Source organism: Uloborus diversus, chromosome 2 (assembly GCF_026930045.1).
Source record: "Uloborus diversus isolate 005 chromosome 2, Udiv.v.3.1, whole genome shotgun sequence".
Taxonomy (NCBI): Eukaryota; Metazoa; Arthropoda; class Arachnida; order Araneae; family Uloboridae; genus Uloborus; species Uloborus diversus.
Genome location: NC_072732.1, coordinates 11,745,149 through 11,771,041, shown reverse-complemented (window position 1 = coordinate 11,771,041; position 25,893 = coordinate 11,745,149). Strand labels below are relative to the sequence as shown.

Here is a 25,893-nt window from a genome sequence, read left to right as displayed (position 1 = left end):
TTTTAAAGAAAAAAAGATTGAGATTAAAATGTTATAGAAGTGAAAATCTTTTGTACAGTTTAACATTTGGACATTATTTGCTCATATGCACCACTGAAAATATAAAACAGCTTTTTCAAAAATTCTTTCCAAATTTCAGTTGCTAAAAAATATGGTTTCGGTTGTGCAGAGTACCTCCAAATCATCTTAAATTTTTTTTCGTTGCAATCTGGTGCAAAAATAGAAAAATAGCTGTAGCAAAAAATGATTTTCTTGTGGTTGAATCTCAATTGCGAATGATTTATATTTTGTATTATAGATGGACAAAATCGATGACCCAGATCGACGGCAACGTCTGCTGCATCTCGAAAATTGTCTGACAGAAGTTGAGTCTGAAATAAATATTGATGGGCTTTTGGTAAGCTTTCTGTTATTTATTTTCTCCCTTTGAGTAAGACACTTAGGTATATGCTATATGGCAATTCCATGTCAGATCAATCACTTTTTGACCTCACCATCTTGGATTTTAACGCAAATTGGTGTGAGGGACACATATGTCAAGATAAGTTATCCTGCCAATTCTTAGAATTCTACTTTAAAAATTTTACGAATTCAGGGCTGTTAAAAAACTAAAAAGTACAAAAAAAAAAAAAAAAAAAAAAAAAAAAAAAACGAAAAGTTGTGACTGTAACTTTTTTCCTAATTATAATCGAATGAAAATTCAAAAAACCATTGTAAGGCTGAGCTTTTTATTGATATAAAACATGACTTTCTTGCGACAGGTTTAAGTTTCAAGGTCATTCACCTTGAATTTTGACCTTGAATATCTAAAAACATGTTTCCTTAGAATTTCTTTAAAAAATATATTTTATAGCTCTAACACTATTCTTCCACTACAATAAAACTTAGACTGGGATCACAATGGCAAGGTACTGAAAAAAAAATCAAGAATGTTCACATGTTTTACACTGTGAAATTCCATATGTCAGTTCAGTCACCTTTTTGACCTCCTCATCCTTTCCGATTTTAATGAAATTTCGTGTGACGGACACATACAACAAGATAAGTAATCCTGCCAATTTTCAGAATTCTACTTCAAAAATGTTACGAAATGCACTGCTGTTAAAAACTTTAAAGGTGCGAAATAAACGGAAAGTTGTGTCATCAAATGACTGTAACTTCTATCATTCTAACCTAATTACAGTAGAATAAAAATTTGAAAACCATTGTACGGTTAAAGACTAGAGCTTTCTATTAGGATAAAACATGGCTTTCTCATGACAGGTTCCAGATTCAAGGTCATTCACCTTGGCTTTTGACCTTGAATATCTTAAAACACGCCCCCTTAGAATTTTTCCAAAAAAATACATTTTATAGCTCCAACAGTGTTGTTCTACTACACCAAAACTTAGGCTGGGATTGCAATGGCATTGAACTGCAAAAAAAATCAGAAATATTTACGTATTTTTGTTACACGTTTTACATTAATTCTGTCCTAAAGTTATTGTTTTAATTTTGTTTCAATTATGTTGATAATATGTATATTTTTTAAGAAATTCTAAAGTGGCGTATTTTTAGACATTGAAGGTCGAAATTCACGGTGAATTAAAGACTAGAGCTTTCTATTAGGATAAAACATGGCTTTCTCATGACAGGTTCCAGATTCAAGGTCATTCACCTTGGCTTTTGACCTTGAATATCTTAAAACACGCCCCCTTAGAATTTTTCCAAAAAAATACATTTTATAGCTCCAACAGTGTTGTTCTACTACACCAAAACTTAGGCTGGGATTGCAATGGCATTGAACTGCAAAAAAAATCAGAAATATTTACGTATTTTTGTTACACGTTTTACATTAATTCTGTCCTAAAGTTATTGTTTTAATTTTGTTTCAATTATGTTGATAATATATTTTTTAAGAAATTCTAAAGTGGCGTATTTTTAGACATTGAAGGTCGAAATTCACGGTGAATTGAACCATGGTGAACACATGAAAACGTTCACACTGTTGACGCACGGTGAACCTTGAAAATTAAACCTGTTGTGACAAAGCCGTGTTTTATACCAATAGAAAGCTCTATTCTTTAGCTTTACAATGGTTTTTAAATTTTTCTTTTACTGTAATTATGATAGAACAATAGAAGTTACAGTCATTTGCATGTCACAACTTTCCATTTATTTTGCACTTTTAAAGTTTTTAACAGTCCTGTATTTCGTACCATTTTTGAAGCAGAATTCTGAAAATTGGCAGGATTACGTATCACGTTGTATGTGTTCTTCACATGAAATTTCATTCAAATGGATCGGAATGGATCGGAAATAATTTGGAAATGGTGAGGAGGTCAAGAAGGTGACTGACCTGACATATGGAATTCAACAATGTAAAACATGTAAACATTCTTGATTTCTTTTTTCAGTACCTTGCCCTTGCGATCCCAGTCTAAGTTTTGGTGTAGTGGAAGAATAGTGTTAGAGCTTTGAAATATATTTTTTTTTTTGAAGAAATTCCAAGCGAGCATGTTTGGAGATAGTCAAAGTCAAAAGTCACAGTGAATGACCTTGAAACTTAAACCTGTCATAAGAAAGTCATGTTTTATATCAATAGAAAGCTCTATTCTTTAGCTTTACAATGGGTTTTGAATTTTTATTCTACTATAATTAGGAGAGAAGTTACAGTCATTTGAATGTCCCAACTTTTTGTTTTTTTCGTACTTTTTCAGTTTTTTAACAGCCCTGTATTTTGTAAAATTTTTAAGGTATAATTCTAAAAATTAGCAGGATAATTTATCTTGACATATGTGTCCCTCACACCAATTTTGTTAAAATCGGAGATGGTGAGGTCAAAAAGTGATTGATCTGACATGGAATTGCCCGTGCAAATGCATCCATGTTGACTGAGGCTCATAAATTAAATGCACCAGGTACTGAAGTTCTTTGATTGTGATTTTAAGTTATGAGTCTAGGTCAATAAATTGATGAAAACAGTATTAACATTTAGAGATAAAAACGGTCAGAAAAAAAAAATTGGAAATTTTAGGCGCAAAAGTTTTTTTTTCTACTCGGGGGAAAAATTGAAAATTTTGAAGTTTCTAGCACAAAATTAAGTCTAATGCTTTTTTGTTTAAATATTTTTTATGTTCTGTTATGTCCAATATATTCACATGAAAACACTAATTTTGATACTGAAGCTGTAAGATAATTTTTCTTTACCAGTACACCAAAGTATTATTTGCTACTTTTCTCAGTAACAGCGTAAATTGTTATATAGAACAAAATCATTATGTCAATAACATTAATTAATAGAAATGTTAAAGTAAAAAGTTCTATGTACTTATATTTTATATGAGTATAATGCATACATGTGTAAACCCATATATAAATGGATGTAACAAACTTTTTAAAAAAGGGCAACTTTCAGTAAAATCTCACAATTAAAAAACAGGCAAATTTGCCAAACATTTGTTTTAACAATTAACAAGTACCTTCTTGCTCAAAATTAATGATCAGTTGGCGATATGACTAATTTAGATAATTTTTGATGTTTTGAACAATGAAAGCTACAGTTTTTTTTTATAGGAAACGTTTTATGTATTTCTGTTAAAAAGATAAAATAAGGTAACATGGAAAGATTGCATAAATCTTTAATTTTTTTTTTTTTTTTTTTTTTGAATGTTTTCTAAGAAAATGTAGCTATTATATGCATTTTTGTTTGTAAAATTTAATTTTTCCTTTTTTTTTGCAATTATTCCAGAGAAAAACATTTTTTTTACTCTGCCTCAATATTTACAGAAATTTTGCATCTCCATTGACAGTACAAAATTATTTCATTTATCATTATTTAATTCTATGTTTTCAAGTTACACTGATTAAGATGTTGCTCTACTTATAACAATGTTTTGTAAAAAGTTATAAGAATGGTGTGATTACAAGCTTCTGCTGTAAAATGCATGCAAATGTATCTATATTTATATTTAATTTTTAAAATATTGATTTTTAATAATACAGTATTTATTATAAATCACAATCATATTAAGGTATGCAAAAAGTCTAATTTTTTTTAAATTCTTTTTTTTCAGGACACTGTTCAAGCTCTGTATTTAGACTGTGATCATCCTGCCTTAAAACGGATGAAAACAATAGAAAGTTATTTGCAGCGCTGTAAGTTTTTACTGTTCATAACATATTTGACTGTTTTTATCTCTGAAGATTGTTTTTGCTGTTTAAAAGAGTTTAAAATATTGCTTAAAAATATTTTGTCATAGAAGTAGCTCTCAAATAGTATGGTAGATAGTTTCCTAGGAAATACTTTTGCATGAAATCATGTTATATGAGACCCAGAGCCATTGCAAAAACATGAATTGCATTCTGGAAACCAGTGGCTGCTCGTGACTTGAAAAAGAGAAATGGCCTGATCATGGGTGCACTTGCACCCTCCCCCCCCCCCCCGCTCCCCCCAGTTTTTGAAAAGAAAAAAAAAAGATTTAAAAAAAAAATAATTTTATACAGTAAAATCAGTCCCATTTTAATTTCATTACATTACTTGAATTCCATCACAACAAAATTCTTGTTACAACAAACAAATTTTGCAGCCCCTTGTAACGTTTGTTCCAGGGAAAGAAAGTGGGGGGGGGGGGGGAACCTTCTTCCAGAAAAAAAAAAATTCCAGAAATCTTCTTCAAAATTTCTGGAATTTTTGCATCTCAAGTCATTTTTAATATTCATATTTTCAAGAGTGTTTCAAATTGGGGGAAATTTTCATGCAAAAACCATTATTATTTCAATGCTCAAATTATAAACTCTCAAACATTTAGCAAAAAACTTTCATGTGGTGTATCCTAGATATCATTGTTTCAGGTAAGAGAAAGAAGCTGGCATTTATGCAATATAAGGATTTTTCATACTTGCTTGTAACTTTATTTTTGCAAAAGCCAGGATGAGTACCTATTCACAAGATTCATTTGAATTCACTGAGGTGTAGCAAGTCTTGATTAACTCATGAAATGTTTTCTTTAAATTTAAAGTTGAACAAAATAATAATAATAATAATAATAATAAAACTTAAGGTTTTTTTGTAAAATGTGTTGCATATTATGAATTATCTAATAAATTAACTAACCATAAATTTGAATTAGTGAATCAAAATAATGATAACTGTTATGTCAACATATTCTATTTGACTTTTTTTTTAGTTAAATTTCCATCATTTTTACATTTTGACTATTTTTATCCCTTGCATGTGGGTGTGTTTGCAAACCTTATTCTGTTTTCAGCTACAAAAAGGGCAGAATTGACTAATCACATGCAAAGCATTTTGCATTTTTTTTCTTCCTTTTTTGTATTTGTTAATGTTAGACAAATTTCTGTTACATAACAAAAACTGAATACCTTGTTTGTTTCTAGACCATAAATCTGCTAATGTTGTTGTATCATGTCGAATGACTCCCGATGATTTCATTGTTATCAAAACTATTGGAAGAGGGGCTTTCGGAGAAGTTCAATTAGTAAGTTTTGAGTGCCATTTTATATTTATTTCATTGTGAAATTTATTATTATTTTTATAGTCCGGTTGCATACTTAAGGAAAAAGACCCTCCGTGGGAAATTTCGTGAGGAAATTGTGAGACCAATTCTAATACATTCCTTATGGCCTATATAACTATGCCTCACCGGGTGTTTTGCTTGAACCTGTGTCAGATGGCCTGTGTGACGTCATTAATCCAAGATGGCGGCTGCACTAGATATTGATGAAAATTTTCGGTTTTAACTCATTTTTGAGGCATATTATGACATTTTTTCAACTTGTCTTATATATTTAATATTTTATTACTATTATATTTCAAATTTGAAAACTAATTGCCAATTTAAAATAGGTTATTCATTTAGTTTTTTTTTTGTTTAGATGCAGATTTTTAGTAACCAGTAACAGTTTAAAAATATTTTGGAAAGCTTGTACGATAAAATCAAGTTTATTATTCCAAAAAAACCTGTAAAATAATTTGCACACATGTGTTTCGGGCTTATAAGAAGCATTTTTTTTTCAATGCAGAAAGAAAATACAACTTCTGTTACTTAATATTAGATATAATGATAATTTTATTTATATACTCAAGTAATGAATGAGTGTTTTCATTATCTAAACTCTGATTTTAATTCAAAATATAGATTTTAAGGTAAACAAACAATTCTTACTTAAAGATCTTCATCTGAAGTGTTATCAATATCGCTTAGTTATATATGATTTTCACATAAGTCCTCATCTTCACACACAAAGTTCAGTGCATGAAATACTTTGAGATTTGCATTTACATGAAACAATGCATTTTCCCTTTACGCAGCTGTATCGAACTAGTTTCAAACTGGACTCAGAAGCACAAAAAAGTGTACACATAACTGGAACATACAAGTTGTCTTTCTCTTCCCATCCGAAGTCTGACGGTGATGTTAAATTCGGGCCGCTGGTCAGTAAGATGCCGTTCCAATACCTGATAATGAGCTCTTAAAATGTATAGGGACAAAGATGCTCTTGCAGGAGGCAAATTTTCATTTTGAGTCTCCTGCTTGGAAAACATGAACCAAAGAAATTCTCCAATATCAGAAATCTTTGTCAGCGGCATATATACAGAACAAATAAAGCCTTCTTTCAGTTACAATTTTATCATTTGTACCGAATTCTTCAGTTGACTCCCAGATGAGTCAGAGAGCATCTAGAGTATCTTTATCAGCCGTCTTATAAATTTTCCAAAAAAGAAGGTTTTTCCTTCTAAGCAAGTGAGCTTGTTATATTACTTCCTGACAGAGTATAGAGTCACAATATTCCTCTTGTTTTTCTAGTCCTAATACGGTCATAATGCTGGTCATTCTTCAGTTGCTACCTAGCCCAGTCAAAAATGTGCATGGACGGTGAAATGATTTTAACCAGAACAATGCTAGCAAAAATTCATCGGTGTCAGTCGAATATATATGAGTACTGGTTGCTCTTTCTCTAGAAGCATGAAGATGGTTCAGTACTATTTTAACACAGGCCTCTTCATGATTGCTTTGCAGTTGCAGTCACATCACCTTTTAATGATGATTTAGCTTCATTTCTCCAGCTAACGATTAGGTTTTTTTCAATGCTGCTTGTGTATATTAACGCTTTATTCGCCAGATAATCTATTAAGTTATCCTTTGTTTTTACATAAGAAAGTAGGGTATTCATGTGTACGTTTTTAATATTAGTACAATGGGTTATTTTGAACCTAATGGGTGTTAATGTACTTCTTTTTTCCGCATGACAAATTGGCAGATTTTAGCGAGTTTTCAATGTATGTGTCAAACACTAAGTGGGTTTCATCATAATTTAAAAGAATCTCCTTGATCTTATTATTAAATTCTGCAGCTAAATCATTACATGTTTTCAGTTGCTTTGGTTTCTTCGATGATTGTAGTTGCGCCATTCCGTAAAGAACAGCAACACTGTAAGATTCTCTTCATTTGCTTCGGTATGCTTGAGTCTTTCATGGGGTTCGGCAAAGAATCTTCGATGCTGCTGTCTACTTTTTCTGAGCCACATTCTTCTAAAACCTTTATTAACTTTAATTTGTTTTGAGATAATTTTACCTACCCATCCAGATTAAACGTAGATTGTGGAACAGCCTAAAATTCATATGCTGTTTTTAAATTAATATCTGCTCGACTCCTCGATACTGAACTAGCTGAAGTTTAAATAACGATCGGCTTTTAACTGTAGAACAGTGCCAGCTATATTTGTTGCAACTTTCTTCGTGCTATTTTTACACAGATTTAGCTTTTCTTTTTTCATTGGGGCCCAGAAATTCGTGTTTTCAGTTTTAATTCTCTCTCGTTTCAAAGTGGCGTACATGTTACGGCCTTTGTTTAAAATGCCTTAAATACATCTGTTTGTACGGCTTCATTATGTTCACACTTTGTTGTGTTAATAAGTTCACTTCCTTCATATATTATAGGGTTTGTTGAGACTCTGATTTCACTCCATATATACATTGCACATCTTCATGTAGTCGCTTTACTTTTGAACCTGTCAAATGATAATGTTTACTCTTTAACGCTAAACTATTTTTCTATTGAGTTATGTATTTATTATTCTACTAATTACTTTCATACTCCATTTCTCTTGCTCCAAAGCTTCGTCTGACTCTAAAGCACAAAACGGTACAAAATACTTTTTAACAGCGCAATTGCCTCCCATGAATTCATTCCGAAGATTTTGTTGCTTTACGTTAAGACGCTTCATATTAGTCAAGTACCATGATATCATACTTGCATAATTTGTTAAATTCAAAGCAAAGAAATAGGGAACGAAACCTTCGAATGAAGAAATGTGTAATTCCCAATTTCCTGATCTAACAGACCGTATAAAAGTAACATGGTATCCATCATATGCATGTATAACAAAGCAAGTTTAAATGTTGGTCTTCCAATTGATTCTGTGTCCTCAAATCTTTCATTTTTTCATGTATTTTAGAATCTAGTAATATCTGCCTTATATTTGAGTCAAGTTCTTTTGTTTCACCATACTTTTTTTCTTGAAAGCAATTAATTTTTGCACTCGATCATCGCATTGAAATTTCATTTCTTCATTGTGTATATAAAAAGCATCGAGGAAACATTTAAATAGTACAACCCTAAATGTAGAATGTGCTTCTGTAGCCCGTCTAACACACTTTCCTGCAAGAATTTTTGACACTACAGATTCACTGTATAACTCAGTCAAATTGTCGTCAAGACCTGTACAAGTTTTTGTTTGAGAGGGCAAGTTTTAAAACTGGTTTGTAAAATCCAATATCCATGGTGATTACTGTTTGTAAATTTTCCCCTAAAATATATTTAGTTACATATACCAGTTTCTGCATGAACGTAAGCTACGTTGATGAAATGAAACGAGCGTTCTAAAAGGTGCAAGAAAAGCTCCTAAGGCATAATTATACAGGTTATAAGAAATTCTGTTTAACGATTATACAGTCGAAGCTTGTTAAAACGAACTCAAATGGACCTTAAAAGTGAATTTGTATCAACAGTAGCTCGTTTTATTTGAAAAAAATAGTTTAAGTGTAAGTATAGTAGGACGGGGATCGCAAATATAGTTCGCTTTAGCAGTAATTCGTTATAAGCGTGTCCGAATTAACGGGGTTTGACTGTACCAATGTTTAATGATTTTAGCCTGAAAATTAACAGTATTTTTAACTGCAAAAACTCACCTGAGGTACTTTTAAACCAGCTTTTTCTGAATGCCAAAGTCAAAAATGAAGACTTCAGATTTTTTTTTTTAATGAGTTAATAAACAAGTAAATTAAATATTTTACTTTCAACTTATAATAAGAAAAGTAATAGAATTTTAATCGAGCAAATTCACCAGAAAATTATCAAAAAATACCCAAAAATTGAGTCATAATTGCAGAAACTCATTGCAGTCGCCATCTTGGATTGATGACGTCATACAGGCCGTCTGACACAAATTCAAGCAAAACACCCGGTGAGGCATAGTTACACAGGGTATAAGGAACATAATAAAATTGGTCTCACAATTTCCTCACAAAATTTCCCACGGAATGTAGTATGCCTCTCTACTATTAGTCATGATTGCTTTTTAATGCAGTCATAGATGAAGAAAAGTATTTGTTTTGAATGATTTTAGTGGTCCGACGAAATTGCCCATAACTGCTGTAACGTAAATGGTTGTAAGAAAATATCTATTGCTATATAAAATTATGGAGGTTCTTTTATACTTATGCTAAATATCTTTTCATTCAATATTAATTTCGAAGTTGAACAGAAATAAAAATCTTGGAATTAACATACTTAAGTAACGGAGCAGTTAGAGAATTGTTGGAAGTTTTTGAAAATGGTGAAAATAAAATGTTTTTCAAACAAATTTATACCAAATATTTTCCTAAAAATCATTATTTACAATTGACAGGTTCGTACGGGTCATGGAAACTCTGGAAAGTCATGGGGAAAAAAAATAAACCAATTTCAGACCTGGAAAAGTCATGGAAAATGAATATTTTCGTTACAAGTCATGGAAAAATGTCCTGGACAAAGAGAAAGTAACAGTAGCGTAAAGAGCGTTAGAAATCTTGAATGGTTTAACAGCATTGCATATAAAAACTGTAAAACGTAAAAATTGAATGATCCTGAAAACAAATTTAAGTTTTGAAATCTCATTTCATCCACGTCTGTAACAGCCGCCCTTCTTCGTTTTCAATGTGATTTTACTGCTTAGACATCACTAGTTTTGAGCTTATCATTATTTTCAACACTTCTTATATTTTATATTTTGTAGTAGCGAACTTACACGTTCTTGATTTTGCCACGTCCTCTCAAAAAACGAGATTCAATTGCATCCGAGAACGTTTCAACCGCTCTTAAAAACTTTATCATTAAATTTATCAGAGTTTGTCCTAGTTTTTTGTAGGTTTTAGGAAATAGCGATCTTTAATGAGGCGACGGAATATAGAAATAGGGGAATTCTAATACTCTGAAACAGTAGTGCCCCACATACAACCCGTGAAACTGATTCATATATCCAAATGTTACGTTCAATGTCAGGAATCTAACACTATGTTCTGGAATTTCTAAACCTATTAATTCATATGCATTTGAAAATTAGTAAACAAGCACATTTGAATCTGTGGATTTATTTACTACTGAAAGATTTTTTGTAAATATCTGTTTTGGAAACATGAAATTACTAAAGAATGGCTTTACTTTAAAGAACCAAAATACTCTGACAGGTTACATGCATGATTAGATGCACTGTTGACACTAAAAGGCAACTTTTGAAGCAAGTTTATTGATACTTACACTGATGTTTTTTCAATCACAAACAAGTGCTTTGATGAAGTAGTGACATTAACGCATAAGTTTAGCTTATTCAAATATTGACAAGTTTGATATTAAATACAGTTGGCTCTCTATTAAACAACTTTCAAGGGACCACAAAAAATCGTCCTTAAGTAGAATGCGTTGTTAAATAGAATGCTTTTAAAACTACAGTGGAGCATACGGGACCATGAAAAGTCTTCTTTAAATAGATAAAGTCGTTAAATAGAGCGTTGTTGAACACAGAGAGCCAACTGTAGTACTATTCTCTTTGTGTAACAAGGTCATGAAAATTTTTATTGAGTCATGAAAAAGTCTTGGAAAAGTCATGGAATCTATTCTATTCATCAATTCTATTTTCATCTGAATAGTGTATGAACCCTGAATTGATCTCTTTGGTTTTATTTGTTGTCACACCAACAATTAAGTCTTATTACTATGTAAATCAGTGTTTGATAGGGACTCAAATATACTTGTATTTTTTAAGTACAAAGCATGCTTTTGAAGAGCAATGAAGTAAATTTCAGTCCTATTTTAATTTCCATTACATTATTTGAATTTGATCACAACAAAATTCTTGTTACAACAAACAAATTTTGCAGCCCCTTGTAACGTTTATTCCAGGGAAAGAAACTGGGGAAAAAATGTTTTTTCCTCTTCTTCTAAATTTCTGGTATTTTGCGTGTCAAGTCATTTTCAATATTCATATTTTCAAGAGTGTTTCAGGTATAATTTTCATGCAAAAAACATTATTAATTCAATGCGCAAATTATAAACTTTCAAACATTTAGCAAAATACTTTCCTGTGGTGTATCCTAGATATCATTTGATTCAGGTAAGAGAAAGAAGCTGGCATTTATGCAATATAAAGTTTTTTTCATACTCTCTTGTAACTTCATTTTTGCCTTATATTTTATGCTGCCATACTTCCTTTTGACTTCTTAGAATTTTCACAATGTGCTTTGAGAAATTAATAAAAACCTGTGTTTAAAAAATATTGTTTTATTGGCTCTTAAAATATGTTTTGAGAAGGGTTATGCATAATATTCTGTACAGCATGAGAGGTACTGCAAATGTAAAAAAAGAAAAAAAATTGAAAGTTTTACAGCTTTCTAAAATTAAGATCACCCCGAAATGACACTGCAAATAAGAGGATTTCAATTGTGATATAAAACGGTCATGGAAAATCGTCATTTTCAGCAAAAAATGCTCAAAAATTGTGGAAACTGACAACTGGTCATGGATGTTGAGTTCAAGAACATCCATATTTATCAAATTGTACCCATTAGGTGCAAAATGTATGCACCTTAGCTGTTTCTTACACTTTTTCTCAATTTTTCACACAGCTCGAAATCCGATTGCCTCTGCTTCTGTAATACTCACTCGCTTTTCTTTATCATTTGATTCCACCGTTTGAACATTTATAATTATGTGTTTAGCATTATTTTTAACCTGCCTTACATGTCTAATTGTGTAGATGAAGACTTGTAGACTTCTAATTTTGCTGCTCTCATTCGACTTGAAAATGTTAAGCCATTTGCATCCATGTTTATTCAAGAGACTCATAAAAATTATTGTTAATTTTCAACAATGCTTTAATTTAATGAAGATTTTAGATATTAAATTTTGTCTAAACAATTTAAGAGTCTAGGACATCGATAAAATACTGAAGTTCGAGTATTTTCAAGGGTAATTTTTTTAAAAAATCCAAAAATGTTGCAAAAATCATAAATTTAGGATTTTTTTGAATATTTGTAACCTATCCTAAAACTTTTACAGTAATATATCTGGTAATGTGTGGTAAGATAATTATTAAGTACTTTAATTTAATTTTTTTCTGATTATTTATTTTATTTATTGATATTTAATATTTTACTTAATTTTAGTAATTACTAAATTATTGCTAGTCACAGATTTTTTAGAAAACTACCAGCTCAAAAAAAAGAAAAATTGGATTGATTATTTGTTTATGAAATAAAATATATATTTAAAAAAAAAATCGGAATAATAAGGAAAATAAAAATCAAGCTCAAATGTTCAGTAAGTTATCACCCTATAGCCAGGGATAAGGCAGAAATACATGAAATACATCGCCAGCTCAGTCAGTTCCAGCCGAGGACTGCAGTTTCGTCCTTATTAGCACTCATCAGCCCGGCATAGGAGTGACTGAGCTGGAGGTGGAAAACCTCTTAAGGAAGCCAAGAGTGCCAAACAAACTAGTAGCTAATACAGAATTAGCACTGGCCAGACGAGTGACCGAAGCAATGGTTCGGTTCAACTCGAAGATTGAAAGCAAGGCAGATATATTCAGTAAGTTTGCTAATAAGCATGAAACTGTAATCCTCGGCTGGAATTGACTGAGCTGGCGGTGTATTTCATGTATTTATGTCTTAACCCTGGCTATAGGGCGGTAACTTACTGAATATGTCCGAAAATTAGTTGAAAGAACTAGAGTCGAAGACCAACAAAAATATAAAATGATGAAAGATGCCACGAATGAAGATACTCCAGATTGTACAGGGAAATAAAGAGGCGCGTGTGAGCGAATTTCGCGAATAAACCGCTAAATACAAAGTCAGAAATCAACACAAACTAATTTTTTGTTTTCGAAAAACTTGGTTAATATTTCTCAGGACTTCTCGAAAATTCGGCACAGTTACGAACTAATAAAAAAATCACTACTCATTTTTATAATATATTTAGTAAGTTCAAATGGGTTTTGCTGTTCATCCATAGTTTTGCATCGTTATAGCTGCATGTTTGCAGCTTCTTTTATTTTGAAAAACCATTTTGCAATTTCAACTTCTTTTCAGTGTTTTTAGTGATTGAACAATTATTGTGTATCATATTAGATTTTTCGAAGAAATAAAAAGTTAGTTTACATGTTAATTCTTACCTATAGAAAAATTTTGAATGATTTATTGGAATCACAAAAAATATTTTCAAAAATTTTAGATTTGTAAATTTGTGTCCTTGGTAGCAAAATAATTAAGTTAAAACTTTGTAATTATTTAATCAGTACCTATTACTAGTCTTTGTTTTGTAGTTATAATAGTTGCTGAGCTAATATGCAAATTTTGGCGTTCAGATTGACATTTTTGTGGAATTGCCCTTTTACAAAAATTTGTTTCTAATGTAGAAAATGTTCAGTTTGTGTAAATGCATATTCTTTTATTTCATGCATATTTGTATCTGATGTGTTTCTTACGTAACTTTTGTTTCATTTCAGGTCAGACATAAATCAACAAAGCAAGTGTATGCTATGAAAAGACTTAGCAAATTTGAAATGGTAAGTTTTTTTTCACTCCTCTACATCACATAAATACTTTTCCAAAAAAAAAAAAAAAACTTTTTTTTTGTTTTTTTTTTGTTAAATGTCTTTCAAATAATATGATTTCATAACAAAGTACAATTTTTATGGTTCAGGCCAAACTCCCTGCTTTTAGTTTTAGGTTTGAGCTCTTGTTTATTGTTTATAGTTTAGCATATGGTGCATTTGCCCAATGTTATTCTATATTGCATGTACTGGAGCTTAAACATTCTCTTTTAGTTCACAGTTAAAAAACAATTTGGTATTTTGACCGTATTTAATGAATCCTCCACTGCTGATGAGCTCTGGATTCATACTTTATCTTTTCCTATTTAATAGCTATTTGCAGTTTTCCTTTTTATCATCATTATTTTTTATAATTTGTTTAATATTTGGAATTTGGCTTGCTTATTATATATATATATATACATACACACATTTGATTCCTCAATTAATTGTATAAATACTTATTTGAGAATGTTCTTTTTATGAGGGAAAGATAATTTATTTTGTATGAACTTTTTATAAATCTTTCTTAATGAATGTTTTTGTGTAATAAGTGTTCAATGTTATTTATTTAGATAAAACGTTCTGATTCTGCTTTCTACTGGGAAGAACGGTTTATCATGGCCTTTGCAAATTCGGAATGGATTGTAAAGGTAAGTGTACTACTTACCCTTTTTTTTTTGAGTAATCACAAACTATTTATTATTATCACTTGACCAAAGTTAATGTTGCTCTGACCTTTCAGATAACTATGGCTGCAATAGTTTTTAATGTTTATTTAGAGAACAAAATTTTCCTCGTCATAGTTACAAATCGCCTGCGGTTCGATTTTATTCATAATTTTTTCAGAGCTTAATTCAAGCAGGCTTTACATTATAAAAAGGTTTTTTTGGGGGGTAAACTTTCACTTTTTTAAAAAGAAAAAACACTTATGTAGATGTTCAGGGCAAATATTAGGATCAGGCCATAAGATCCATAAGATCAGGCAAAAAAAATTAAACAACAAAAGTGTCATCTAAATATAGAATCTCCAGGTTATTGATTCTCATCATTTAAGATCGATAATAAAAAAAGAAGGTTGAAAATGTTTGCTCATATGAGATTTTCTTATGTCAAGCAAAAAATTGGGGTAGCATAGAAAAAAAAACAATTTATGCATTCTCTAGAAGTTGGCCACCCTGTATTTTTGGAGAAGTTCACTAAAAATTAAATGATTTTAATGATCTAAATTTTGCACTTTATTTTGTCAACTACTTGCTCAGTATTTCTTTCCTAAAGACAAAAATGCTCACTCATAAAATATTTAATTTGTGATCTGTGGTTTGAAGGACATGAGGTAATGCTAATCAAGCTGTTAAATTCCTTTGAGAGGTCTTGGATTGGACAGCTCTTACGAACAAGCAAACGAAGTTATTGTGAAAATAGGAAACTGCTTCAGAGACCAAATATACACTCAAAGGACTAATAATTAAACTTAAGAACGGCATTAGTCATTTGAATATTTTTGTTTTTTTCTAGTTTGAACAAGTAGAGAATGAAGCCAATATTGAGCAGCACAGTGCTAGTTGGGCTTCTTTACACCCAAGAGAATTGTACGAAACACATCAACAACATAACTTAAAGACTGTTAATGATTTCATTTTGGAGATATGCGAATTGTATCACTCATAATTTTAATTTCAGAACTTAAAGCTGGTTCTATTTCAGTTGCCACATTTGTTTTGAAAATTTTAAATTTAAATCATAATGAAGTAAGTTATTTTAATATAAAGTAAGCAAAATTATGTCTTAAAAATTGTCTCCAAATATAACAGTTTAAAAAGTTGTCATGTTTACAAACTTTTTTTTTTTTCAGGCACTTTCTGTAACCTATTTTTTGACACATTTTCATGTCATAGGAAAAAATTGGAGTATATAACAAAAAACCTTCATGGTACATCTAATATCATATCAACACTGAATGACGACCACCTTTTTGCAGAAGTTCTTCCCTTAAGATGTTTTTTTCTCCCCACTTGAAAAAAGATTTTTGTGATATTGGTGCACTGTGTTTAACTGTGTAGAAATATTTTACAACTGATAAACACTATCCTACCATCCATACAATTTTTACTAAGATGCAAGATAAGTAAATAAAAGTAAATAATAAAAAATTAAAGTAAAATGATGAAAATAATGAAAAAATAAAGCAAGAAAGTCTCTTAAGCCTTGTTGTGTTCACTTGTGCTAGTAAATTTACTTTAGTATATATATATATATATATATATATATATATATATATATATATATATATATATATATATATATATATTAAATTAAGCAAACAGAATTACAAATATTAAACAAATTATAAATAACAAATGATGACAAAAAGGAAAAATGCAAACAGCTATTAAGTAGGAATAGATAAAGAGTGAATCCAGAGCTCATCAGCCGTGGAGGATTCATTAATTATGGTCAAAAGACCAAAATTTTAACTAAAAACTAGGAGAGAGTGTTTAAGCTCCAGTACATGTAATATAGAGTAACAATGGGCAAACGCACCACTTGCTAGGCTAAAAACAATAAACTAGAGCTCAAACCTAAAACTAAAAGCAGGGGGTTTCGCCTCGACTAATTAGGAAAACAAGTTCCGATAATTAGCCTTCCACGGGACAGTACCTGCCAATAACAAAACCGTCCCACCTTGAAATCCGCGTAAACAAATCCAATCCACCGCTCAGCCTGATAAAAAAACCAATCCATTTGTCAACAAAACATCAAAAACACATCCCGAAATCGGTCCACAGACACGCCGAGTCGCCTGTTTCGCACGTGTAAAATTCATCCACCATGGTGATTCATAAAAAAATGGTTTGTCACGGTTGTATCATACATTTACACAGTTAAACAGTTTCAAAGGAAGCGAAATGTTCATCGAAGGCTATACTTAAGCAAATGTTTTCAACTAGATTTTTAGGGAAGTTATTATTAAAATGTAAGTTTTTGAGTACTGAAATTTCTTGCTTAAATGCAGAGATGGTATTGCAAATTCTTTTAATTCTGATAGCTTGCGAAACAATAATGCCAATAAAAACCTTTTTACTTAGGCAGGAGGAAAAATCTTGTAAACTGTTAACTGTGAAATTGAATTCACGTCTTTTATCATAGATTGTAGTGGAACAATTTGAGTCAATTTGTATGTTGATATCCAGGAAATTAAAGCTATTTTGATTAGAACTGGTCTTTTTGAGCGTTAATGAACTATGATAAATAGTTTTGCTGAGTTCAGAAAAATTAGGAAAATTTATACACAAAAGGTCATCAATGTATCTGCAACAAAGAGGTGTAGAGGAAGGATAGTCAATTAAATATTTTCGTTCATAATATAAAAGAAAAAGGTTGGCTAATGTAGAGCTAAAATTAGCTCCCATTGCTATGCCATTAATTTGTAGAAAACATAAATTACCATTTTTGAAAAAATTATTGAAAATACAAAATTTAAAAAGACCAAGAAAAAACAATTCCTTAAAATCAAGGGAATCCTTGACTGAGTTAAAAAGTTCTGAAACAGAGGAAAAAAGTTCAATGAGAGGGATATTGGTGAAGAGGTTTTCAAAATCAAAAGTTTCTAAGTAATTTATAACAAGCATATTAAGTAAATTGATGACTTCAACACTATTATTAACAATCCAGAACCAATTCATTTGTTGAAGTCCCGATTCTGTTAACTTACCTTACTTATATGCAATTCCAAAATTTCATAAAACACCTGTTGGATTTCGCTTTATTTGCTCTGCGACCAACACCATTGGAAAAAATCTGAGTGTAAAGCTTGAACAGTTTCTCAAAAAAATTCTTGAACAACTTAAACTTCAACAAATGAATTGGTTCTGGATTGTTAATAATAGTGTTGAAGTCATCAATTTACTTAATATGCTTGTTATAAATTACTTAGAAACTTTTGATTTTGAAAACCTCTTCACCAATATCCCTCTCATTGAACTTTTTTCCTCTGTTTCAGAACTTTTTAACTCAGTCAAGGATTCCCTTGATTTTAAGGAATTGTTTTTTCTTGGTCTTTTTAAATTTTGTATTTTCAATAATTTTTTCAAAAATGGTAATTTATGTTTTCTACAAATTAATGGCATAGCAATGGGAGCTAATTTTAGCTCTACATTAGCCAACCTTTTTCTTTTATATTATGAACGAAAATATTTAATTGACTATCCTTCCTCTACACCTCTTTGTTGCAGATACATTGATGACCTTTTGTGTATAAATTTTCCTAATTTTTCTGAACTCAGCAAAACTATTTATCATAGTTCATTAACGCTCAAAAAGACCAGTTCTAATCAAAATAGCTTTAATTTCCTGGATATCAACATACAAATTGACTCAAATTGTTCCACTACAATCTATGATAAAAGACGTGAATTCAATTTCACAGTTAACAGTTTACAAGATTTTTCCTCCTGCCTAAGTAAAAAGGTTTTTATTGGCATTATTGTTTCGCAAGCTATCAGAATTAAAAGAATTTGCAATACCATCTCTGCATTTAAGCAAGAAATTTCAGTACTCAAAAACTTACATTTTAATAATAACTTCCCTAAAAATCTAGTTGAAAACATTTGCTTAAGTATAGCCTTCGATGAACATTTCGCTTCCTTTGAAACTGTTTAACTGTGTAAATGTATGATACAACCGTGACAAACCATTTTTTTATGAATCACCATGGTGGATGAATTTTACACGTGCGAAACAGGCGACTCGGCGTGTCTGTGGACCGATTTCGGGATGTGTTTTTGATGTTTTGTTGACAAATGGATTGGTTTTTTTATCAGGCTGAGCGGTGGATTGGATTTGTTTACGCGGATTTCAAGGTGGGACGGTTTTGTTATTGGCAGGTACTGTCCCGTGGAAGGCTAATTATCGGAACTTGTTTTCCTAATTAGTCGAGGCGAAACCCCCTGCTTTTAGTTTTAGGTTTGAGCTCTAGTTTATTGTTTTTAGCCTAGCAAGTGGTGCGTTTGCCCATTGTTACTCTATATTACATGTACTGGAGCTTAAACACTCTCTCCTAGTTTTTAGTTAAAATTTTGGTCTTTTGACCATAATTAATGAATCCTCCACGGCTGATGAGCTCTGGATTCACTCTTTATCTATTCCTACTTAATAGCTGTTTGCATTTTTCCTTTTTGTCATCATTTGTTATTTATAATTTGTTTAATATTTGTAATTCTGTTTGCTTAATTTTATATTTACTTGGCTTTTTAGTTTTGCTGCGTTGCGCATCTATGGGCTCTTGGTGTGGTCTTTTCAATATTTTTCACTTTTATTATTATTATTATATATATATATATATATATATTTTTTAATTTCTTTTACAGTTTGATTTAATTTCCAAAATACCAAAACATTTGGGTTGTCATTGCTGATTTCTATTGAAAATATAAGAAAAAAAAAGCTTGATTTGTTTCCATCATGTGTAAACATGTTTGTGAGTTTTAAATTTATCGGACACTTACTGTATACAAAGATTTCAATGCAATACATCTATAAGTAAAATTTTCTTGTACATACATATGCTGTTTATTTATTTATTAAGCTGTTATTTATGTAATATCAGTATTTATTTATTAAATTGTTATATTTATTACATGCTGTTGTATAAAGTCCTGTAAAATTGCTACGTTTTATGGTGCAGTTTCCCATACTTCCTGTTACATTTTTGTAAAATGTCTCTGCGAGGTCTGTAAATTACTTTTTGAAGAATGCTAATAATTTTGTATTTTCTAACTTGTGTGTTGAATTGAATCTTTTGTTTTTTTTGTTTTGTAATCATGCCTTTTATTATGTTTTCCAGTTGCACTTTGCTTTCCAAGATGCCAAGCATTTGTACATGGTTGTTGATTATCTCCCTGGTGGAGATCTTGTTACTTTAATGAGTAACTTTGATGTTCCTGAAAAGTGGGCAAAATTTTATGTTGCTGAAGTTGTTTTAGCTGTTGATGCCATTCATTCTATGGGCTTTGTACATAGGTGAGTTTTGAAATTGTTTGCTTTGATTATTTTATTTAAAAAAGGATGGGAAAAAATCATCTTGGTCAAACTTTGAAAAAGGAAAGGTAGAACTCATTTGCAATTATTTGTTTTTTATTAGAAACAATCTTTTTTTTTAATGCTTACAGTGCAGTAAGTTTATTAGTACTTTTTTTGGCATGTGTAATTATTTTTAAAGTGTACTTAATTTTTGCTCATGTACATTATTAAAAATATCATCAACATCATTTTCTTGTAAGGTGCACTAGCAACCATAGTAAAATGATGTACCATAACCTCTGTTACAGTACTATCGTGCATCTGGACTCGAAGAGCTCTAAGTTTTTAAATGTCCTTTCTGACATTTTGATAAAAAAAAAAAAAAAAAAAAAACTTGAGCATGTATTTATTAATTTGTATATTGATAGACATAGCAAACAATGCATGTATTTACAACTGATATCTCAATAAAGGATTTTCTTTAAAACTATTTCTGACCTATCATTGTTTATGGTTGAGCATGGCGGGCTACGTGACTTTTTTTTTGAATTGTAGAGCCGCTTACTCTTCGTTGTGAATTCGCAATAAAATATACTTGCAATAACTATACTGAAACATTTATTACAACACACGAACGTAACATTTAACATAAATTTAGAAATAAATATGACTTAGAATGATCGAGATATTTCAGAATGAAAAGAATGTGATGCAGCAACGCTGCTTGACTAATCGCTACTCAGTAATCTTTTTGTTCCATCAAGAAAATTAATTTAAACGTTGCCACTCACACGAGCGATGAAAATTATATTAATTAAATTAAAGTTCTAGGCTCAGCTGCAGACGATAAGAACTACCATACTCCCCCCATTGGACAAATGTCCAAAACTAAGTCTAAGTTGGTAGGGGAGCAATCTTAGTTATTGGTCTTTTAAATGTTCCTGATGTAGTTTTCACCTGAACAACTCTTACAGCTCCATCATCTCCAGGAAAAGTTTCCATAACTCTTCCTAAACTCCATTTCATGGGATGTTTGAGATCTTCTTTTAACAACACCAGTTGTCCAGTTTTTATATTTGGGTTAGATGACTTCCATTTACTTCTCTGCTGTAACTGTGTGAGATACTCAGCACTCCATCGCCTCCAGAATCCTTCGCGAAGAGCTTGAATCAACTTAAATCTTGAAGTGTATGATAGCGAATTTTCTGCTTTATAAGACTCAGGCATTGCTAGAAGCGGTGCTCCAATCAGAAAGTGACCCGGTGTTAAGGGATCAAGGTCGTTTGGATCATTACTAAGAGGAGTTAGTGATCTTGAATTCATACATGCTTCAATCTGAATAATTAAAGTTGATAATTCTTCATAATTAAGCACTGCTGATTTACATACTTTGAAAAGATGTTGCTTCATTGATTTGATGTTAGACTCCCAGATACCTCCAAAATGAGGTGCACTGGGTGGGATGAAATGCCAGTTAATAAACAATTCTGAAGCAAAGTCCTGAACTGATGCTGATTTAAGAATTTCCATTTGACTGTATAAATAGTTTCTTGCACCTTTAAAGTTAGAGCCGTTATCAGTATATATGTCTGAAGGTTTCCCTCTTCTCGATATAAATCTTCTGAGGCACGCTAAGAATGAATCTGTACTTAGTTCGGACACAACTTCAAGATGAACTGCTTTTGTCGTGAAGCAAATGAATAAAGCAATGTATGACTTTGTGGTAACCCTTGTTCTCTTGAGATTTGGCTTCGTTATTATCGGCCCTGCAAAATCTATTCCCGTTTTGAGAAATGGTCTGGAAGGAAGAACGCGATCTTTAGGTAAATCTCCCATAATTTGGCACATGATTTTCTTCTTCATCTTGAAGCATGTCAGACAACGCTGAATATTTCTTCTGACTTTATCTCTTCCTGATATCAGCCAAAACCGCTGTCTAATGAGTGAGAGTACAACTTGTGTTCCTCCATGAAGAGAGAGTTTGTGATAATAATCTATAATTAAATCCGAAAGGTGATGATTTTTAGGAAGTAGCATTGGATGTTTTTGATCATTTGACATATTAGAGTGTTTAAGTCTGCCGCCAACTCTTAAAATACCGTTTTTGTCAAGAAAAGGATTCAATGATATTAAGGAACTTTTAGCTGGCAAACTCCCTTTAGTTTGAATAGCATGAATTTCCGATTTGAATTCTGAATCTTGGACCAACTTTACAATGCGAGTTGTGGCGTCAAGTAATTCTGATGTCTTAAGAGAACCTACTTTCCGATTATTTTTGTCACATTTTGCATTTTGAATAAATCGTACGCTATACGCAACTACTCTAGTAAGTTTACTCAGCGAAGAATAGTTATGAATGAAGTTTAACTCGCCTTCTACTTGATTAGAATAACTTGCCGTTTTCTCTGACACTTCTGAGATTTTTTTCTTTTTCCGGAGCTGAATGGTTTTGTGGAGGGATAACTATTGGCGAATCTGAAAGCCAAGAAGGACCTTTCCACCATAATGAATGATTAAGAAGTTTTGAAGGCATGAGTCCTCTTGAGGCACAATCACAAGGGTTCTCTTTGCTTACAACGTGATGCCAGGCATCGACTTGAGTATTAGTATGAATTTGCGATATCCTATTAGAAATGAAGGATTTCCATTTATGAGGTTCGGAATTTATCCAATCAAGCACTATTTGGGAATCCGTCCAAAAGAATGACTCATCTACTTGAATGGCAAGATTTTCAACTACATTCTTGTAGAGTTGGCTTAACATTACAGCTGCACACAGCTCCAAACGAGGAAGCGTTATTGTTTTTAGTGGTGCGACTCTGGTTTTCGCGGCGATTAAACTAATCTTGACTTTCTCATCTTCAAATTCTGATCTCATGTAAAGGACAGCAGCAAAAGCCTTTTGGGAAGCATCGCAAAAGCCATGAATTTGAATACATTTTACTGCAGAATTTTGGATGAAGAAATGTCGTGGCATTTGAATATGTTCAAGTATCGGAAGCTGTGAAGCAAAACTTGTCCATTCTTTAAGGATACTGTCTGGGAGTGGATCATCCCATTTTGACTTGCATAACCATAATTTCTGCATCATAATTTTAGCTAAAACTGTAGAGGGTGAAATGAAACCGAGGGGATCATAAATTCTAGCAATGCTTGACAATAATTGCCGTTTTGTGGTGACTTCTTGAGCTGGATTTAAATGAATCGCAAATGTGTCTTGATTTGGATCCCACTGAATGCCAAGAAGTTTCACTGACTGATCTTCAGCAATATTTATAGACTGTTCTGTTCCTTTTAGTTCAGGAGGTAATTTTGAAAGAATACTATGTTCATTTGATATCCATTTTCGAAGAGTGAATCCACCTCTTCTCATTAGATTAATTAAATCACTCATGAGATTTTCAGCTTCCTGAATTGAATCGGCTCCTGTTAATAGATCATCTACGTAAAAGTCCTTGTCGATAACTTTTGAGGCTTTAGGAAAATTCATCTCTTCATCTTCAGCAAGTTTTTTAATAGTTCTTATGGCTAAATACGGTGCGCAAGCAGTTCCGTAAGTCACTGTCTTCAATCTATAGTCTTCAATCTTTTGATCGGGATTTTCTCGCCATATAATTGTCTGAAAATCAGAATCTGAATGTGAGACAAGAATTTGTCGGAACATTTTTTCGATATCAGCCGCAAGAGCTATGGAGTGTATTCTGAAATTTGATAGAATATAAAATAGATCAGTTTGGAGTTTGGGTCCAGCATGCAAAACATCATTTAGCGAGATGTTTGTGGATGATTTAGCTGATGCGTCGAACACAACTCTTAATTTTGTGGTGCTGCTTTGTTCTCTAATTACTCCGTGGTGTGGCATATAAAAACACTTGCGATCTTCTACTATGATCTCTTCTGTTTGCACTAATTCCATGTGGTTTAAGAATAAATATTCCCTCATGAAATTCTTGTATTGATCATACATGCTAGGATTTTGGATTAGTTTCCTTTCCAACGACAGAAATCGTGCAACCGCTTGATCTCTCGAATTTCCAAGACTTGGTTCTTCCTTGAATGGCAGTTTGACTTCATATCTTCCAGTGTCATCTCTAGTTGTAGTTTCTGAGTAAAACTTTTCACAGTTTGCGTCTTGAATGCTTAACTTTTCTTTCTGAGGAATAGATTCCAATTCCCAGAATTTCTGAAGAACTTCATCAATTTTTACACTGGAGTGGTGACTCAATTTGGTATTTTCTGTACCTTCATATAATTTGGACGATACCCTTCCTGAGAGAATCCAACCTAACTTTGATTGAATAGCTGTAGGTGTGTCTTTTCCACCACTTATCTTGCGACCTTGAATTATGTCAAAAAATACATCTGCACCTAATATTATGTCTATGTTTCTGGAGATGTAGAAATCAAGATCTGCTAACTGCAAACTTTCAATGTGTGACCATTTATGACTAGAAATAAGGAAATTTGGTAATTTCGTAGTAAGTTCTTTAACTATTAGTGCTTTAGTAGAAAAGGTTTCTGAATTAAACCGTGGAGTAAAGTTTAAATTTACTAAGTAATTGGACTTTCCAGCAACTTGATTACCAGTTCCTATGACTAAGTGATTAGTTGAAAATGTTTTTAGATTAAGTCTATTACAGCATTCTTCAGTCATCAATGAGGTTTGAGAACCACAATCGAGTAAAGTTCTACACAGTTGCCAATGTCCTTGAGAATCCTTGACTTTGACTAAAGCTGTAGATAGCAGAATATTGCACGAATTATTCAGACCAGTTAAAGCTAGACTGCTGGACTGAGAATTATTAACTTGAACAGAATCACTTGACCTCTGTGCAGAATTATCGACTGAAAGGTTCGATTTGTATGAAGAATCATGTAAGAGAGTGTGGTGTCTTTTAGAACAATCTTTGCAGTGAAAAGTAACTTTACACTTCGAAGTATCGTGATTAGCTCTCAAGCAGTTAAAGCAAAGTTTATTCTTCTTCGCTAGATTCCACCGTTCTTGAGTGCTCAAATTTCTGAATTCTGAACATTTGAACAATGCATGATCTAAATTGCACAATACACAACTTCTACGATTTACGTTTGTTACGGAATTATAGCTAACTGACTTCTTGGATTTCAAAAGTTCCTCTTTGGGATAGATTTCTTTGCAGGTTTTCATGCTTCTGGCATGCCTTTCTAAAAATTCAATAAATTTCTTATACGATGGAATTTCTTCATCTTCTAATGTGAGCTCCCACTGTTTTCGGATATTATCATCTAAGCGTTTTTCGAGAAATTGAATAATGATTAATTCTGAAAGTTTGTCTAACTCAAATCCCAACGTTTTTAGATTACGAATTGCTTCATTGCAAGAATCCAAAATATCCGGAAGAGATTTAGAGGTCATCAATTTGACTGGTTTAATGCTAAATATTTTCGAAACTAAAGCATATGATAACTCTCTTTTGTTGTCATAACGACTAATTAACGTTTCCCAAGCTTGAGAATAATTATTTTCTGTGATAGGAAAGCCCTTTATTAGTCGAGCAGCTTCTTCTGTAACTGATGCATGCAAGTATTGCAATTTTTGTAGTTGACTTAAATTAAAATTATCATGAATAGTCGAAATGAAAATTTGTTTAAAGCTAATCCAATTACTTATATTTCCGTTAAATGCTGGAAGATCGAATTTAGGCAAATTTATGCTCGTACTTGTTTGAAAAGGTCCACTTCGCGATGGTAATGTAGACCGAT

The 25,893-nt window shown here is 31.7% G+C and overlaps 1 protein-coding gene across 1 annotated transcript in view; it reads left to right on the top strand.

Moving 5' to 3' along the window:
- The first annotated feature begins 298 nt into the window (after positions 1-298).
- Positions 299-25,893, top strand: part of LOC129216863 (rho-associated protein kinase 2-like) — a 102,817-nt gene continuing 77,222 nt past the window's right edge. The window contains exons 1-6 of the mRNA XM_054851078.1: positions 299-397; positions 4,056-4,137; positions 5,380-5,480; positions 14,047-14,106; positions 14,709-14,786; positions 19,979-20,154. Of these exons, the coding sequence (XP_054707053.1) occupies positions 299-397; positions 4,056-4,137; positions 5,380-5,480; positions 14,047-14,106; positions 14,709-14,786; positions 19,979-20,154 (596 nt within the window). The remainder of the gene's footprint in view (positions 398-4,055; positions 4,138-5,379; positions 5,481-14,046; positions 14,107-14,708; positions 14,787-19,978; positions 20,155-25,893) is intronic.